At 38.8% G+C, this 19,526-nt stretch overlaps 4 protein-coding genes and 1 non-coding gene across 5 annotated transcripts; 2 read left to right on the top strand and 3 right to left on the bottom strand.

The window, feature by feature from the left end:
- Positions 1–138: 138 nt before the first annotated feature.
- On the top strand, positions 139–2,700 carry B0T23DRAFT_138429 (glycosyl hydrolase family 71-domain-containing protein). Its single transcript, XM_062832319.1, has 3 exons — positions 139–521; positions 595–664; positions 737–2,700. The coding sequence occupies exons 1-3, from the start codon at positions 363–365 to the stop codon at positions 2,296–2,298; spliced, it is 1,791 nt and encodes a 596-aa protein (XP_062692757.1). The 5' UTR covers positions 139–362; the 3' UTR covers positions 2,299–2,700.
- Positions 2,701–3,579: 879 nt separating this feature from the next.
- On the bottom strand, positions 3,580–5,188 carry B0T23DRAFT_420126 (NADP-dependent oxidoreductase domain-containing protein). Its single transcript, XM_062839728.1, has 2 exons — positions 4,005–5,188; positions 3,580–3,927 (listed from the first exon to the last, which is right to left on the bottom strand). Exons 1-2 carry the CDS (start codon positions 4,905–4,907, stop codon positions 3,751–3,753), a joined length of 1,080 nt encoding a protein of 359 aa, XP_062692756.1. The 5' UTR covers positions 4,908–5,188; the 3' UTR covers positions 3,580–3,750.
- A 433-nt stretch (positions 5,189–5,621) lies between these two features.
- B0T23DRAFT_t172 lies at positions 5,622–5,694 on the bottom strand. Its single transcript has one exon. It is a non-coding gene; the product is annotated as a tRNA-Arg (tRNA).
- A 2,096-nt stretch (positions 5,695–7,790) lies between these two features.
- B0T23DRAFT_379360 (uncharacterized protein) lies at positions 7,791–9,637 on the top strand. The gene has a single exon (XM_062837144.1). It carries the CDS (start codon positions 7,971–7,973, stop codon positions 9,237–9,239), a length of 1,269 nt encoding a protein of 422 aa, XP_062692755.1. The 5' UTR covers positions 7,791–7,970; the 3' UTR covers positions 9,240–9,637.
- B0T23DRAFT_379359 (RmlC-like cupin domain-containing protein) lies at positions 9,470–10,600 on the bottom strand. Its single transcript, XM_062837143.1, has 3 exons — positions 10,254–10,600; positions 9,783–9,938; positions 9,470–9,679 (listed from the first exon to the last, which is right to left on the bottom strand). Exons 1-3 carry the CDS (start codon positions 10,462–10,464, stop codon positions 9,564–9,566), a joined length of 483 nt encoding a protein of 160 aa, XP_062692754.1. The 5' UTR covers positions 10,465–10,600; the 3' UTR covers positions 9,470–9,563.
- Between the last annotated feature and the right edge of the window lie 8,926 nt (positions 10,601–19,526).

The following is a 19,526-nucleotide window of genomic DNA, read 5'->3' as shown; positions in this document are numbered from 1 at the left end:
TGGACCTGATCCGATCCAGCTCGAAGAATGAAGCCGCTATATCATCGCCCTTTTCCCCCTGGCAATCAACATGCCTTCTCACGCTTGTGCTTGTTGTTCAAGAAGGACGGCCCATGCTTGTTACGAAGCTGGACGGAAGCTCGAGGCAAACTTGATGATCAAGGCCCGTCGTCAAGGCCACCGACAAAGTCATTTATTTGTCCACAAGTTCTACCATCAGCCAAAGTTTTATCCACCAAGACTCGTCTTCACTTGCTCTCTTTCTCCCTGTACGGGCTCATTTCTCCAGCCTTCTGCAAAGGAAACCCAAGTTTACCGACACTTGGGGCAGCTCTCATTGCCTAGGCTCCAAAGACATAGCCATGGCGGGCCATACACTCTCTAGCCTCCTTCTCGGCATCATTGCCATCTGTCTTTGGGCTGGCCATATGCCCGGAGCACAAGCTGTTCCGGTACCTGTCACGAACTCCCTCGACCCGAGGCAATCAGCCACCGACAAGCTGGTGTTTGCGCATTTCATGGTAAGACTCACTAGCTAGACTATCATCTTCTTCCTCCATGTACTTGTCATCGCGCTGACGAGGCTTCCATCAGATTGGTATTGTGGGCAACCGCGGATCCTCGGCCGACTACGATTATGATATGCAAAAGGCCAAGGCCATAGGTAAGATTACTCCATCGCATCAACAAATTTTCCGGGGCTGCTGTGCCAAAAAGCTAACGAATCTCATAATAGGCATCGATGCATTTGCGCTCAACATTGGAGTTGATGGCTACACTGACACTCAGCTGGGATTTGCCTACGAGTCGGCGGCTCGCAACGGCATGAAAGTTTTCATCTCGTTTGACTTCAACTGGTGGCACCCGAGCACTCAAGCTACCGACGTAGGGCGCAAGATTGCTCAGTACGCCTCGCTTCCTGCACAGCTGAAGATCGACGGAAAGGTCTTTGCCTCGAGCTTCATTGGGGACGGCCTTGATGTGGCCCAAATGAAGGCAGCAGCCGGGGTCGACGTCTTCCGGGCGCCCAACTTCAACCCTTCCCAGACCCCAAACAACGGGGTCGTCGACTCGGCATTCAATTGGATGGCTTGGCCAAACAACGGGGCCAACAAAGCCCCCCAGCCTGGACATAGCTTCTCCGTGGCTGATGGGGACAACGCCTACAAAGCATGGCTGGGTTCCAAGCCATATATGGCCCCAATCTCCCCCTGGTTCTCTACCCACTTTGGCCCCGAAGTTAGCTACAGCAAGAACTGGGTGTTCCCAGGAGATCTTCTCTGGTATAGCCGCTGGAATGAGATTCTGACGCTGGGCCCCCGCTACGTCGAGATCATAAGCTGGAATGACTATGGGGAGTCTCACTACATTGGCCCCCTCGACTCGAAGCACACCGATGATGGAAACTCCAAATGGGTCAATGACATGCCGCACGAAGGATGGATGGAACTGGCAAAGCCGTTCATTGCGGCGTACAAGGCAGGTGCCAGCAAGCCTGATGCCTACATCAGCCAAGATCAAATCATTTACTGGTATCGACCGACCCTCAAGTCTTTGAATTGCGATGCGACCGATACTACCATGCAGGATGCCAACAACAGCAGCGGGAACTATTTCAAGGGAAGGCCCAATGGCTACGAGACCATGGAAGATGCTGTGTTTGTCGTCTCTCTCTTGAAGACCGCCGGGCAGATCAAGGTGACGTCTGGTGGTAATTCCGCCGTCACCTACCGAGCCCCTGCGGGTGCGTATGCACAAAAGATACCGATGGGCGTTGGGAAACAAAGGTTCGAGCTCGTCCGTAATGGACAGTCTGTTCTAAGCGGCACCTCCCCGAGAGATATTAGCAACACATGCCCGTGTGGTATCTACAATTTCAATGCATTCGTCGGTCAGCTGCCTTTTAAGCCATTTGGCTCATTAGATTCGCAAGGCCTAGCTTCTCTAACCGTTGGACTACATGTGAGCACTTGCCAGCCGACTCCTACTCTGATAGGTACTGCGCCTCCACCAAACGATCCTCAGCCTACATACCCTCCGGCTATGTGGGAACCCCCGTCTATTCCCCGGACGATCTCGACTCAACCCATCACTACAGCACCTCCTCCCTCTACCCCAACCAGCTGCAACCGCGACACGGTTGCTGACGAGGAGTCTCCAAACCTGACCGGCCTTTGCAACTTTTTATGCTTCAAGGGCTGGTGCCCACCTGGACCCTGCAAATGTAATTCATTCGGTACGCCTGGATGGAGCGACTCAAACGAAGCCCCCGGGTTACCCGGCTCCAGGTCTCGATAAAAGTTACAAGGGACTTTGCGCCTTTACTTGCGCCAGGGACTATTGCCCTTTAGGTGCCTGCTCGCCAAACTGCGGCTAGCAGTAACGCGTGCTGTTTCAACTTGTTGGAAGCAGCAGCCATACTCTTCTTGTTGTTTTCTTTGTCAGGACTTATGAATGTCTTTTCTTCTTCTTCAAGGCCCGGTTGCCCTCGACGCTCGCTTGGGAGACTAATTATACATAGCTGTAGAGAGGACGTTTGCGCTCTCACACGTGCCGAAGCCACATTTTTTTCGGGCTTTCTTTTCTTTGGAATTTTATTTTATTTTGGCTAGGACCAAAGACAAATACGTGTACTATATCATACAGTAGGTATGAAATCGATTTAATGATAAAATCACCAATTGCTCCAAATTCAGTTGTGATGAGTGGGTGTAGTGCTTCTCCGTAAGAACTGGTCTTGAGTACCTTGACGCTACCCTAGCAGAAAGACGGACTTGAATAAACGACACTAAAGGGCTTACATACCTCCTACAAGACATGCACGAAGCTATGTAGCTAAGGTGCTGACTCAGGTAGGGATTATAACTGCCCTGGATCATCTACCTGCGCTTTTGGGAGGTTAGTAACTGAAACTGAAGCTGTCCACAACCTATACCAAGTTTCCCACATATATTAACACCTCAATTGAGCAGCCTATTGAGTATCGTTTAAAAAAAATTTCACGCCCGGTCAAGATATTGCCATTGTATCGAGACCATGGCCCGACAAAGCTCATACGTGGAATCGCATATGCTTGACTCAAGCTGCCAGCGCCACGGCAAGATCCTGGACTCCTTTTTTGACCTAATGAGCTCTCCGTATGTTGGAGTGGGTGAACAGACCTAGCAATACCACCCCCGTTTTGCGAACCCCTCACATATGGCGTCGTGCAAGACCGTAGATCTTGTCTTAGCAGGCCTCGACACCTTTTCATCGGTCAAACCTTAACGGGCAGATTGTATTACAGTCTGATGACATGGTAATCCAGTACCGAGTCCCTGTTTAACATCTGCTAAAGGGAACGCTGGCGCAAGATGACGTGAACACACTCGACATTCATTTTTGAACCGGCTCGAAAAAGGCGAATTGGAAATCGCCAAGGGTCACCAAGAGCATGACTTCATTGCACAGACTGAAGTCAGCAGAGGATCCGTTCACAAAGCCGACTGTCACTGGGGCTAGGATCGGGGCCCATCCCACTGACTTACGAACCTTGGCCACCTCGAGTGTAGCGAGCCAAGGTTGAAAATCTCAAGATAAAGTATGAGCTGGATTGGGGAACTGAGGAGATGGCGACAGCAGGTCATGTCGTGGTTTCGGCAGATAAATCGAGAGCTACCGAACGTATCCAAGAGTCTATTTAATAATGTTATTACACCCAATCCCTTCCTGATGCCAACATGAGTAAGGTAGTCAGGGTTGGAAGGCAAACTAAGTGTGTCCGTTGATAGCCTTGGGCTTATACATCTCCTCCAAATACTTCTCCTCCTCCTCCGTTAAAACCTTGCCTCTAGCGGAAATTGCTTCTTCCAAACGCTCAACGCTGCTAAAACCAATGATTGGACTGATGACGCGCTTAGCAATCCAAGCCAAGGCTACATGGGAGATCTATAGGTACGGTTAGCAAGATAAACCTCTTCAAAAGATGCGGATATCGATGGGTTTCTCTTGGCTATGAAACTTACCGGCCATTCATGCTTATCCGCAATCTCAACCACGCGGTTGATAATGGTTAGATCGGGCTCAACAGTGCCATGCGACCCAGGCTGGGCCTCCTTCTCTCCTTGACTCCTCTTGGTCCTGCCAAACTGGTCGGGTCTGCGGGCCAAGTGGCCACGGCACAAAGGAGCCCACGGGATCAAGCCAACACCAGTGTCGTTGCAGAAGCGGATCATCTCACGCTCTTCCTCACGATAGAGCAAGTTGTACTGATTCTGCATGCTGATAAACTTGGTCCAGCCGTTCTTCTCGGCGCAGAACTGCATCTGGGCAAATTGAGTAGCCCACATGCTGCTTGCACCGATATAGCGCACCCTGCCGGACTGCACCAAGTCGTGCAAGGCCTTCATGGTCTCTTCAATGGGAGTGTTGGGATCAAAGCGATGAATCTGTAGCAGATCGATGTAGGGCGTATCCAGGCGCCGGAGAGAGGCCTCGACGGCGTTGAAGATGGCGGCCCGCGACAGGCCATGCTGGTTCACGTAGTCCTTGGAGGCGGCAATCTGGGAAGGAAAAAGGAAGGAGCGGAGATCGGGAGTCTCTCCGACAGCACCCCAACACTTGGTTAGGATGACTACCTTTTCGCGCGGAATTGCGTATTTCTTGAGGGCCTTTCCTACAATGATCTCGGATGTGCCGTTGGAGTAAACATTAGCCGTATCCCATGTGTTCAGGCCACGGTCATAGGCGGCCTTGAGTAAAGGGAGAGCCTCATCTTCCTCGATGGCCCAGTCCAGCGTCCGTCGATCACCGAAGCTCATGCAGCCAAAGATGGGCACGGAAACACGGAGACCGCTCTTGCCCAGCCGGCGGTATTCACATTTGGAGTTCTCGACAGACTCGTTGAGGCTGGCGGGTAGTTCGGGCATCTTGTGAGTTGTGACCTGTGTGTGTGTGTGTGTGTGTGTGTGTAGGTTGCTAGACGTCAAGAGATACTCGAAGGCGATGAGGGGAGAGTAGAGTGAAGGAGTGTTAAGGGCTGGATTGGGTTCAAGATGAAGATGAAGATGGAGATCACGGTGGCATCATGAAGAAGGTATTTAATGACGGTAAATGGGTATAATATACTACCAGGCGTAGCTTGGGACTTGCACGAGCTCAAATACCTACCTCTAGTCAAGACCACCAGAGAAGGTGCAAGGTAGGTTACATCCACCGTGAGGGACAGCGTCACTATCCTGTTTGTGCTGGACGGGAGGCAGCACCTACCCCGCACCCAAGGGCAAAAACAGAGTCGTAATGCCCGTGTAGCAGTGCAACTTTCTTTGCAAGTTTCCATGTTAACTCCATGATCGTACCGAGGTGTAACGGCCAGAGGTTACTATAGCGGTGTTTGTCCGAGGCTCAGAGCAGTGACAAGAGGTCGGAGATAAAGTGACCGAGCCCCTAAAGTCCGGATGAGCGTGGTGAGCCAGAGGCTGGATGATCACATAGCGACATCTTCCATTCTAAGATGATCCGGACCGCCCCCAATAAAGAAAAAGAAAAAAAAAAAACACCCCGAAGAGTTGAAAAAAAGGGAATCTATCCCGGGAAAACGGCGTTCTCAGAAAAAATGGAGGTAAAAGTTAAGTATAAAGCTTAGCCCGACGTGGGAATCGAACCCACAGCCTCAAGATTAGAAGTCTTGCGCGCTACCGATTGCGCCAGCCGGGCAGGCATTTTACACTTATTCTCCACGCTCTAACCAATAAATGACAAAACTGCGCTACATCTTTGAATTAGAACCGCACCCAAAACCACCCTACCAGTCATAACCCCACAGCTAGCCACCCCCCTCAACTAGCCACCTCTACACCGCTGTTTCCCCTTATATAATATCACTACCCTGCTTCTCCCAACAACTACAATTAAATCAAATTAAACCCGATCGCGTTTATTTCTATTATAATAAACTTGTTTTTAATTAAATAAATACTTAAAAATATTCGCGACGGACTTTCCCAATATACAATAGCGAAAAAATATAGGATTCCCTAATCTACCCTCGGCAATTGTGTTAAAGGTATCCCGACTAAGCGCGATATTAAGATCCTAGCTTAGAAGCTATTACTAACCTAAGAAACCTTTATTTATAAGTAGATATTAAATAAGGAGAAGGCCGGCTATATTCCCAACCGCCGTTAGGTTACTAGCTTTACTACATCTATACTCAAATGCGGCTATAATTATAATAAATTAAGTACCTATTAAATCAATCAATTCCTAAAACGCAACCCTAATATTAGGACTAAATTTTCCAAGCCGTTCGAATTAACGAAAATTAAAGGGTTTACCTAAGAAACCTTCACAAAGTTCTTCAACCTTCTAGAAGCCTAAATTTATAATAAGAGTATCGTTCCTACTAATATTTCGAATATAAATAAGTATAGTTTTTAAAAATTGGAATTAAAGGATGGTAAAGTGCTTGGGATTGTCTTAATAAAGAAGGTATACTTAATAATAACTAATATAATAGCCTAGGTATTTATTATTAAGTGTAGGACCGCTGTTAGTAAACGGTTAACTCCCGTTATTATCTTTTCTAATTTCAATTTTTAAGGGTAATAATTTCCTAATAATATAGACGATAAGTTTAAGAATTAGAAGTTTGATAGTATATTAACTAAATAGAGTAATTTAGAGATTGTTTTACGGTAGTTGAAGGAGGTTTATTTATTAGAAACGAAGCCGGCCAACGATAATTAACGTTTCTTAATCCTTAATAAATATTCAAATTATTTATTTAATAATTTTATTGTTGAGGTATTTTAATATAACGTTCAATTACTTTTTTTACTTCCCTATACTTTTTATAAAACTTAGCCACTCGATCAATTTATATTTACCGCTATCAAATTATATTTTAGAGATTTAACTAAAGATTATACCTCCTTTCTAATATTAATACTAGTAAATAAACAATAGTTCCTCCATTACTACTAGGAAGCTTCACGATTAAAGGTAAATACTAGAAACTTTAAATTAAAGTTTAAGAAAATTAGAATATAGTTAATAAATAGATCTATTGTCCTTAATAACCCGGATACTATATTTAATAATAATACCTTACCAGCCCAACTATTACTACCTAGAATACTACCAATCGAGCCCATTTTAAAGGACAATATTATTTTTCTTACCCCCTAGAAGTCCAGAAATATACTGGGTGGCATTCACAACTTCTCTTCTATCGACCGTAATATTAAAATTACATTCACGAAGGCAACTAAGGCCCTTAATATTAAGAATACTAAGTTCGCCGCTAAAAATTACCAAATTTAATATTTATAGACCTAATTAGAATTATAAAAGCCTAAGGGTAAAAGGAAGGTTAAAGAAGGGGGTAATGATAGATTTGTAAGGGTAGAAGAGATTATTAGAGTTTGTAATGCCTTAAATGAGGGTCTTAAGCGAAGAAGGGTTGCTATGGCAATGACGACGTCGTTATTACTACAACCTATTAAGAGAGTTGTTGAGTTAATACTGTAGATTATTTATGAGTATTAAGATTAATTAATAAATATTTCAAATAGTTGAAATCGCTGTAAAAATGGCCAATTTTCGATGTTATCTGACTACTGGTTATGTATGTGGATGTGGCCAGTTGAGGGGGGTGGCCAGCTGTGGGGTCATGACTGGTAGCAGTGGGATGAAACGCAAGCTCGGAAAGCATTCCCCAATGCCAAGCCCCTTTCTGCCATCCAAAGGGCCCAAGCTCCCTTCGTCTAACCCTTGGAGCTTCCATTCATGTCTTTAGTGCTTGCGTCCCTCCTTTCGAATTGACATCATCGTCTCCCCACCAGCACTTTGGAACCCGTCGGCCATTTCCGACATCGCGAACCCATTCAACCACAATTCCGCGACTTAACGGAAGCTACAACATTGCAGAGTGCGACGCTTTAAGCAGCGAAACAAGGATCCCATCCCCGATCGATTGAAACTGCGACACCATGCCCCAAGACAACAGCGGCGACTGGGTGTCGCAGGCGCAGATTGAGCCCCATCAGCTCGAGGGTGGTCATGCGGTGCCCTATTGGGACAAGAGCTGGTGGGAAGAGTACCGCCGAGCTAGGAGTATCAGAGAAAGAAACGAAATCATCACCAAGCTCGTCGACCAGATGCCCGTCAAGTGGGACACGCTGCCGCAGCTGCCCTTCTGGGCCCCTCTGTTCAACGTCACCCAAGACCAGTACAAGGTGGACGTGGGCCAGAGACTCATGGCTTCGTCCTTCCTATTGGGTCACCAGCCGCTGGACCGGGAGGATATCGATCTTGTCGCCTACGGCGCCGCCAAGCGATCTGTCACCAATGCGTACGCCCGACCCGCCATAGCCCTCGGCGCAGGCGTCTGCTGGGCTGTTGGATACAACAAGTACAACTTCCCTTTCTGGAAGCCAAAACCGACATCCTTCAACCCCGAAATCTTCCCGAGCCAGAAATTCACCCTCGCTACCGGACATCGGGCTACTTTGGCCTGGCAAGGCGTCCGCATCGCCGCCTGGTATGTTACCTGGAGAATTTTCGGCGGCTGGATCGCGGATGCATATGCCGAGACCGTCTTCTCGGCGACATTGATGCGGAACAAGGCATTCAAGCAGAAGCTGCTCGAGGCGGGACAAGCGATGAAGGCGAATAGCATTACTCATGAGAGGCCTGAACTGAGGGGCGCTTATTCACTTGAGCACGAGCCGGATCATGACCACCAGGAGGATCAACAGCAACTACCACAGCACGCGCAAACACCATACTACCAGCGGATCCAGCAGCACCAACAAGAACAGAAACAACAACACCAGATGCAGCAGCAGCAGCAAACACAACAATCCACTTATAGCCATGACGATGATGATTACCTCTTCGATGATGCCTCCCCCGTAGCACCAGCCGCCAGAGGAACGGGTGCCGTTAGCTCGCCCGTCGCCCAACCTTCCGGTTCCGCATGGGACAGACTCCGACAGCAAGCAATGGGGGGCCCCGCGCAAGCACCTGGGAGCACGACCGCACCCACAGCTGCCATCTACGTCAAGCCTTCCCAGTCCCGTTCGTGGGCTGAGCGCCGTGCGGCTGCCGTAGGCGGCGGTGAGGACGGACTGTCGCATTCGTACTCAGAGACCGATCAGGAGAGGGCTCTGGCTAAGGAGCAGGCGCAAAGGGAGTTTGATGCCATGTTGGAGAGAGAGAGGCGTGGCGATGGCAGCAGTCGTAGACGTGGGCTTTGAGTGAACTTGGGTAGGATTTGGCGAACATCCAAGAGCGGCTGGCTATATGTGTACATATGATATCCTGCTTGGTAGATGTGGATGGTCTTTACCTTCCCACCTGTTCCAAGCCTGCTTGTTTACCGGAGCTGATGGAGGAGTTTTAGGGGGATTTTGATGGCTTTTGCATCGCCGGGAGTCTGGCTTGACATATGGTCTGTCTTTGTGAGTCTCAACACGAAATCTACACTGCACCCGTTTTCCCTTATGGATTCGACTTCTGGAGACTGGAACAGAAAACAAAAAAACCCTTTCTTTTCTTTTTTCTTTTTCTTTTTTCCCCTTCTAAGCCTCTGACTCGATATCCGGCGGAAATGTCCCAAACAGCGCCATGAGATGCTCTATCTCCTCCTTGCTAAGCATTTTCCCCTCCGTACCAGCCTTGGAGAGCATTCGAAAGTCTATCATCCAAGAACCCCCATTAGCATATCAAGGATCACCTACAGAGAGATCGACCAAGTAAAGGGTGTAGGCAAGGGGCAGGGTCAGAAAAAAAGGGCATACAATCGACGTAATGGCCCGGCGTGGCAGTCATATACACCTCGCAGGCTTCCGTCTCCGACGCATTTTTGAACGTGTGGATGGCTCCCGGCGGGACTGTCATGAGGTCTCCGGCCGTGGCGTCCACTTCGGCGTCGGGTGTTACGAAGCGACATGTCCCTTTTTGAGAGAAAAAAAAAAAAAAAAAGTCAGTCAGACATTGCTAAGAGAAAAGTGTCGTGTGTATTTTCCAGATCTGATTTGATGATCTCGTGTCGTATTGTATCATGCTCGTAGACAGTTGTTTGAGAAGATTACTCGTAGGGAGACCCCTTGAGTCATCTGTAGTCGCATCTTCTTCCATCTCTTCTTATATCATCTCATCTCGTCTCAAGCCCACTGCCCACTCCCATCTCAACCACTGCTCAATCCCATGACACAGCTGCCTCCTTTAGACAAAAAAGGCCAAGACGGCCAAGAGATTGAACCACCTACCCTTGACGACAAAAAACAACTCGTCATGAAACCGATGCCAATGCATGGGCGGCCCGGAAACCCCCGCTGGGAGCTCCAACAGGATGGCGCTGATGCGGTCGCCGGTGCGGGATCCGTCTTCGTAGACGCGGATGGTCATGGGCCCGACCTTGAGCACCTCGGCGGCCTGTCTGGTGGCCAGGTTGACGGGGACGGGGCCGCGGACTGGCATTGTTCCTGTTCTGTCTACTAGTATGTTTTTCGTGGGGATGATGAGAATTTTTCTGGAATAAATGAGGATGAAGAATAAGATAATAAATGGGATGGAAGGTTAGGGGAGAATGTGGATAAAGTGGAAGTACGGTGGCCCAAGTGTGCGTTAGGCCGTTTATCCAAAAGTTCCAAAAACAAAAGTCTATACCAGCTGCAGGCATTAGGCTTGCACTGGGGGGTAGTATTAAATCCTTGTACATAACCTTGATAAACTGTCTCCCACAAAGTCAATTCCCATTGATTCTCATTAACTCCCATTAACTCCCATTAACTCCCATTGCTTCATTGCGAGCCGGGCTATAGACAGACTACCCCCCTTCCCTATATCTAGACTACTTAACCGCTTAGGGCAAGGCTTCTCAGCTTTTCTCCGCCGTACAAAAAAAAGTCTTACAATAGGCCAAAGAAGTATAGAATCCTCAGTCTTCGCCCGGGTAGGAAGATGTATTCTAAAATATTGTACTTGGACTGTTTGGTAGTAATTTATATTAATATTTTTACTTAGTTGAGATCTGAGTTTGACTAGACTTACTTTTTTTTCCTTTTTTCCTTTTTTTTTCTCTTTTTTTTAGAGGGGAGTACATTTGGTGAAAGTACATTACCCTATCCAGAATAACAAGAAAAGTAACTAACTATTTCTTGGAAGAATTTGCGAAAATGACCGATCGTAAGCTAACAAACTTTCACTTTATCTTTGCAGTGGAATGTTATCGATTGAAAAGATTAGTCAAATTCCTTAGAGCTATACTTTAAGCGGTTAAATAGTTTAGATATAGGGAAGGGGGTAGTCTGTCTGTAGCCCGGCTCCTTCATTGCTTCTTTCTTTCGGACGGGGTCTGTTAAGATTTTTAAGTAGTAGTACAAATGGACATTGTAATAGCCTAGTTGGTTCTTCTCCAAATTTTGGAGTTGGGGTACTTGAGGGGTTCTAAGCGCCAAGGCTCCTGATATGGACTGCTTCTGCCTCAAAGAACAACCCTGCAATTGATATGCAAAAGCAATAATATTATTCCTGTGTAAAGCGTGATACAGAAGGAAGAATTAGGAAGAATAGGAGCCGCACGCAAATAGATTAATATAATTCATCTAGGCGGACCCACCTCCTTATCTTATCGCTCAGACCCACCCTACAGCCCGGCAGGCGGGCTAGGCAGGGCGGTCAAACGACCTACATACACTATCAATTACTAAGCTAATCTACATACATAAAATAGACCGTATCAAATCCCAACTCGCTAGAGGAAAAAGCAACTATCCTCAATTATCTTTAAAAATTAAACCTTCTTCTTTTCTAACCCCTTAGAACATCCTCTACTACGTTTCTAACCGGGTTTTCCTCCTTAATAATCCTAATACTCTATTAATAACTCCTAGTAATTCTCTAAACTTTTCTCCGTTATCCAATAATTATACTAATATCCCCAGCCTTTCTATTTAATAAAGAACTTCAATTTTTTCTACACTTCCTTATACTTCAAAATTATCTCCATTTTATATTTATCATCGTACTAAGAATCCTTAATAGGGCTAAAAAGTAATAAATCTCATCCAAAAATATCCTTTCTATCGAATACTAATAATAAATATACTACAAATATTATAAGATAAATCTTTATACCCCAAAGTAATTTAAGCCGGTATATAAAATTTCTAATTTTTTTTAATATAATATATAATCCCGAACGTTATTATAAGAATTTACACAAGGGGTTACTAAAATAATAATATCCGTAATAAAATCACAAAAACACCCTATCTCCCTTCTAGAATTAAATATCGTAATAATAATTATTATATTTCCTCTTTACATTAACTACCGCAAAATCTATTACTAATATAGCATCCTATTTCAAATATTCTTTAAAAATAGGTACTTCAGAATTATATTTTAACAATAGTAGGGTATTAAAAGGGCCGTACAATTTAAATCTATATAATTATTTGTAAGGGGATATATTAACTAATTATATAAGGGTACTATTCAGATTCTATTAAAGTATTAGGAGGATATTGTACTAATTAGAATTAAAAAAACGGAAATAGTAAAACCGTATAGTAATTTTAATAATTTAATTCTTCTACTCCAATAATCCATCAATTTAAAGGTAAGAAATAATTATTATTAATAATCTAATTCCCCACGCCTTCTACATACCAGTCTATAAACTAAAAGTAAATTTACAATCTCTATCTAAAATAATACCCTTAAACATACCCTAATCGCTTAAAATAAATTATCGTATTAATACTATACCCTATTCTTCTACTATATAAGAGGAATATCCTAAAATACAGAATGTATACTTAATAGCTTTATCAATTATAATTATTAAAGTATCAAAAACATTATATCCATCAAACTTCCATAGCGAATTCTTAGCGGAAATTTCGGACAGACCTATAATGAAATTAATAGTAATAATACTTATAGGTAATATATACATATACTCTAATCTAATTATTTAATAGCTTCCATTAGGGGGGTTACAATTTATTTAATTTAATTAATATTTTAAATAATACTTTAAATACTTTTTAATTAAGCTTATTTTATAAAGGATAATTAAATTACAAAGATCGTATATTATTCGTTATTTACTAAAATAATATTTATTATTATAAATTACTTATAAAACTTCTTTAATATAACTAAAAGGTATATACAACGCCCTAAAATTATTTAAATAATTATAATAAATAAATTAATCTTACTTATTAATTATAAAAGGGTAGCCGGGTTAGTAAAATATTCTACCGTCCTTAATAATTTCCTTCAAATCGGCTAATACCTTTTTAAACTTTATATCAGAGCTATAACCCTCTACTATACAAACCTGGAATACCTTATCCATTTTTACTTCTATTAAGAAGAGGTACTAATCTCCTTCTTCTTCTACCGTAAAGTAAATTTCATTATCCTTCTACAAATTATTTAAAGCCGGTTCTCTATTTAAATTCAATCTATTGTTAACCATATATAAATAACTAAAAATATCTAATATAAAATTAAATTTACTAAGGATATAGAAAATTTAAAGGTTGTATTGTAATAAGTAAATAAATATATTAATAAGGCATCTATTCGCTCAATCTATTAATATTATACGTAAATTAATTTGCTCCACAATTCCTTTTATTACCAAATAATTAATAAATATAATAATAAGTTAATTTACTAATTAAATCGTAATTCAAAATCGCCGTACTACCCACACTAAACACACTACTTCTAATTCGGAGGGGCCATATCGGGTCTCTACTTTAATTAAACATTTATTCAAAAACATAATTAATAATACCTAACTAATTAGAATTTAAATTCTTATTTACTATTCATATCCATCCTTAAAATAAAAAATTATTACTCCGAAACCCCGCTCGAAAGAACTATTAATTTATATAAACAACTACTTATCCGGGTTATAGTAATATAAAATATTTAATTTCTTACCATCGTTTAAACTATATAAAACTTCCTAGAATACCCGGAAAAACTCCAATTCGACTAGTATTAACTTATATTTAATCGCAATACAATAATACACTTACTTACTAGGGTTACCAACTACTACCTTACCTAACTCTCTTCCCTTAACTAATAATACAACTTTCCTCGCTTAAAAAAATTCAACTAATTAAATATAATAAGGAACAAAGTACTTAAAAAAGCCTAAACTCCTAATATATTACTTAAATACTTTAAATTAATCCGGGAAAGCCAGGTTTTTCAATACCGCAATACACTTAATAATTATCAAAAAACCTAATATATCAACCTTAAATCCCAATAATTCAATACTAGGGTAGCCGAAGTAAGATTTTTTAAGGGAAATTAAAATACCCTTCTATATAAAAAAACAAAAAATTATATTTAAATATTTAAAATAATCCTCTAACGTATCTAATACAATAATAATATCATTAATAAAAACTTAATAATATACCTTATATAATACGAACAACCTATCCATAAATCGTTATATATAGGCCAACGAATTATAAAAACCCATTAAAGCAACAATTAGAATCTCGAATCCTCAATAATTAATTAAAATAAAACGATCGTAATATAATAGCTATATACCGAACTAATAGAAGAACAATATAATATTAATTACTATAATATATCGCTTATTATAAAATCTTATAATAACTTCTAATTAAAGTAGTAGTAGGTAATTATCTAGAACTATAACGCAATTAAAAACTCTCAAATCAATAACAGGGCGGCCTTTTACTTTATCTTTCACAATCCTCCATATAACAAAAACTAAATAGACGAATAATATAACTTCCTTATACTATTTTATCTTTCCCTAAGCGTAGAATTTATCGAAGATTTTATCAACTACAACCTAATCTTTTCTACTCAATAAATATATTCTTATACTAATTTTTTAATTTTACTAGCCTTCGACTAATAGGACCTTTATCTTATCCTCCTCTTTAACCTCCACTACTCGGCCTTCTTCCCATATATCCTCATATTTATAAATCAAATCCATAAATTCCTCCAACTCTACTTTTAAATACCCTCTATACACATAGACGCCTTACTTAGAGACTTCGTCCAGGATATCGCTATTTATACAAATTCCTAATATATAGTGTTTTTTAGGTATATATAGCTTTTTCTCAACGGAGTCTTCGTACTATAGTATCCTTACAAATTCCTATTATAAGAGAATATTAATATAAAAAGTACTTATAACTGATATTAAATTTATACCTAAAGTTACTATTTAAATAAAAGGGTTTAATTCAAACTCTCCTCCTAATAATACTGCTAATAGAATAAAGATTATATTATATATTCTTCAATTACTTATACTAAAATAATCCTAAGTAATAATTATTATTTAATCTAATACTACTATTCTCTATATTCTATCCTATAAAGCTTTAAAATATATACCTTCATTATTCTCAATAATAGAACTAATATAGAAATACTTATTAATCATTACTATACCGTTAGTATTATTTTTAATAAGGACTACTATCAGTATTTTAATATCGATAATTACATTAGCAACGAAAATATACTTTATATTAAATATAAAACTCCTACCCTTAAATAGCGGCTTATAATTTACCGGAAGATAAATTTATTACCTAAATAATAGGGTAACTTTCTTCAACGTAATAACTTTCCTTATACAAGGAATATATTAATAGTCTACTATAAATAAAGATATAAATCCTTCCATTATTTTAAACTAAATTATTCTAATAATATAATTAATATAACCTTATTTAGTATCTATAAAATCGTTAACCAACAATAGTCTAACTAAAAAATTATTTATAACCTAAGTTAATTTCACTATTTTTATTAAAATTAATTTACTATCTTTAGTACTTACTAGATACAAATAGAAGGTTACCTATTCGTTAATAGTTTAAAATCCGCCGATACCCTTTATATATTGTAATTATTTATATTCGACTATATAATTGAAGGATTGTAGGTACTTACAATCGATTAATAATTTTCTAACGTTAGGGTCGATACAAACTTCGGTACTAAGGGATTATAAATTAATTTTAACTTTTACCCTTAAATAAATATAATTTAATAATAAACCTTTTTTAATATTTTACTCGTCCAATAGCAATACTTCCACAATATCGTACTCCTCTAATTCTTTATCGTTTTCTTTGGCTAAATACGATAGATCTACCGGTATTCTATTAATAGTGCCGGCCTTAACTTTAATACAACGCTTTATATATTAAAAGAACGAGTTTTAAAATAATATTTAGTATTTATAATAAATATAAATTTCTTTTATTAATTTAAATACTACTAATTCGGTTTTTACCCGCTTATTCGGCTTATATTTATATTAATAATACTGAACCTCTATATTAAATACGAACGTATAATAGTATTTATAGTATATAAAGGAGGTATCGTAGACTATATAAGTAATTTTATTATCCAAATCCAATAGGGTCGAATAGTTAAATACAGTATTATTATTATTAATATAATAAACTTTATTAGTAGTTTATTCATTAATTATATAGTAAGCCCGGTCTTTATTATAATCCTAATCGCATTGGTCCGGATTGCGTCGGTTTAAATCGCACCGGTTTTAATTGTAATTATAATTACAATTACCGTCTTATCCCCAATCCCTATAGCCGCTCCAATTATTCCGGTATTCCTTTCTTCCTTCCTACTAAATCGGTTTAATTAATAACTTAATATTATTATCTTTATTTAAGGAATATATAATATATTTAATATAGGGGTAATGCTTAGTAACTACTAATATCAATATAGCTTTAGCTTTATTAATTTCCTTAATATAATTACCGAATAAACTATATTTTAAAAATTTAAAGTAAATTTAAATATATAAATCTATTTTAAATTAAATCTAAATTATAATACCTATCTAATTTACTACATATTTATCTAAAATACCTATAATTTAGGTATAGCATAGTTATTTTTATACGAAATCGGATAAAGCGTTCTTATTTACTACAATATTTTTTAAGGAAATCGAACCTTCAATAAACTTCCTAATAGTAATAGTAGGATCTAGCGTCCAATACTTAATAAAGGCGTCTAATAAATCTTTGACGGAGCCTTATTATAAAATATATCTAATTTCTAGGAATATTTCTATATTCTACTATTAAATAGTAAATTTTCTTAATAAAATTTAAAATATTACTTTAAATTAATATTTAATTAATTCGAATAATAAATTGTTTTTAGTAAAAGATTGAAGCTAGTTTATAAAATAGAATATATTAGTATAAATTAAATTACAATTATTAATGATAATTCTTATATCGTCGGAATCTTCCTAATAAAGGTAGAACTAACCAATTTCTTCCCTCTTAAATCTTATCTCGAACCTATATAATAAAGATTCGTAGTAAGATCGCTCCTAGTTAAATAGATAATAAAGTAGGCTGCGGCTATTTCTATTACTAGGATTATTATTACTATCGTTATTTAGGTCGCCAAAATCTCTTACTCCTTATAGTAGGCTATTTAACGGGTTATTTAACGGGCCGTTTAATAGGTTAATTAGTAAATTAATAAATATAGCGTCGTTCTAAAATTATATTACTTTAAAAATAAAATACTTATATTCTCTGGGTATATATAAATTTAAATATTCCTCGGATTAGTAATAAATTACTTATAAAATAAGAGTAATAAACGTAGGGTTCCGTTCTATACTTTAAATAATTTTATATAATTTATCGTACAGTACTCCGTCGCTTGTAACCTAAAATAAAGTTAAGACTATAGGCTTAACTATTAGTAAAATTAAATTAATAAAGGATATTCATAATTAGGTTATAATTTAGGCAGCAAAATATTACTAATCCGATAAACTTTAATATTTTTAAAGAACTGCAGTAATTAGGGCCCAAACCTTTTATAAAGGTTGAACTAAATTTACTAACAATTATTTATTTTACTATATCTTCAAAACTACAAAAGGTTTAATTTTAGGTACCGCTAATTAATTACTCTAATAGGGCGGTATTATAATATTTTAAAAGCTATATATAGGGACCCTATTCTAAAAAGGAAAAATAATTAACTCGGCTACTATTAAATATAAAGGATTTCTATATATTAGAATTAGAATTTTATTCCCTTCTTCTACCTAAAGCAATTTGTATTTAAATAGTCGGGTTTTAACTAATTTAATTAATAGGAATCTTATTACTAAATTAGAATTATTCCGTTCGGGAAAGTCGGAAAATCCTAAAAATAGCTTAAATAATTAACCTTAAATTAAAAGACTACCGTAATAAATAATAATATTCTTTAAACTATTAATAGGGAAAGTATTATTATATTACTCATTTATAATTTCTAAATAATAGGGAGAAAACTAATAAGAATTATTTTTGCAGGAGGGAAGAATAATATTCTTAAATAATCTAAGACTCTTTACTATATTTACTATAATTTTAGCCAAATAACCTTATACTATAAGCGTAAAACCACTTAATTAAATACTCCAAGCCTAAAAGGCCGGACTTATTAAAGAAGAAGAAGAATATCGAAGGAAATAGTAATTTAATAATTAGGCCGGTAATAATACTAAAGTACGATATACTATTATTTTATCTATTTTCTCTATTACTAAATTAAATATAATATTTATACCCTACTCTATAATATCCATTCTTACTCCTATAACTTAATACCTTTAATTACTAATTTAATTAAAATTATTAAGGGCATTCTCAATATTCTTTATATAACCTATAATTTTATTTATTTTAGCCTGTAGTTTATTTATTTATTGTCTTATTACGTTAACTAGTTATACTAGTCTACCCAATGGGTATATAGTACTGCTTCGTTCGTAGTCTAAGGGAAAAACCGTATTGTTGAAATCCGGATAAAAACCCTTAGCTTCTCTATATCCAACCCTAACCCTAACCCGAACCCTTCGTCCCACCTCACCGTAGGGGGCCCGGGGAGCCTTGGCTACTTTAGTTTATCTTCTTTTAGTATATCTCTTTTAGTCCCGGGGACTTTTATTGCTTTTAATTGGTCCTTTAAACCCTACTTCCCTACCTAACGCTTCGGTAGCGTTCTTTGTTCTGGAAGCGGGTATTCTTCTTTTATTTTATTTTTAAAGTAGGGGTAGAGAAGTAGGGTCTTACTTTCTTAATTAAAGTCTTTAATTTTTATTGGGATTGGTGAGATAATATAATTAATTAATTATTATATTACCGGACGGGTTCTATCCAAATAGAACCGTAGCTCTAGAATAGATTTCGGAAGTAGGGTTCTAATTCTTAAATTTTATTAGCGGAATAGAGCGGAGCGGGGGAGGCCGGCGCGTTTTCGATTGGGATAAGATTTTTAATACGTGCCCAGTCACGTGCACCTAGGGTTTTGAACTAAGGTGGGCCCCCACATTTAATTTCGCTATAATGCTCTTTTTCTTCTAAGAGCGTTTAGTAGAACGATAGCGGGGAAGATCTTTCATCCAATCCGGCCGAAAAACCGGATAAAAGAGG

This window comes from Neurospora hispaniola (genome assembly GCF_033458365.1).
Source record: "Neurospora hispaniola strain FGSC 10403 chromosome Unknown B0T23scaffold_4, whole genome shotgun sequence".
Taxonomy (NCBI): domain Eukaryota; kingdom Fungi; phylum Ascomycota; class Sordariomycetes; order Sordariales; family Sordariaceae; genus Neurospora; species Neurospora hispaniola.
This window is presented reverse-complemented; position numbering and strand designations above follow the sequence as displayed.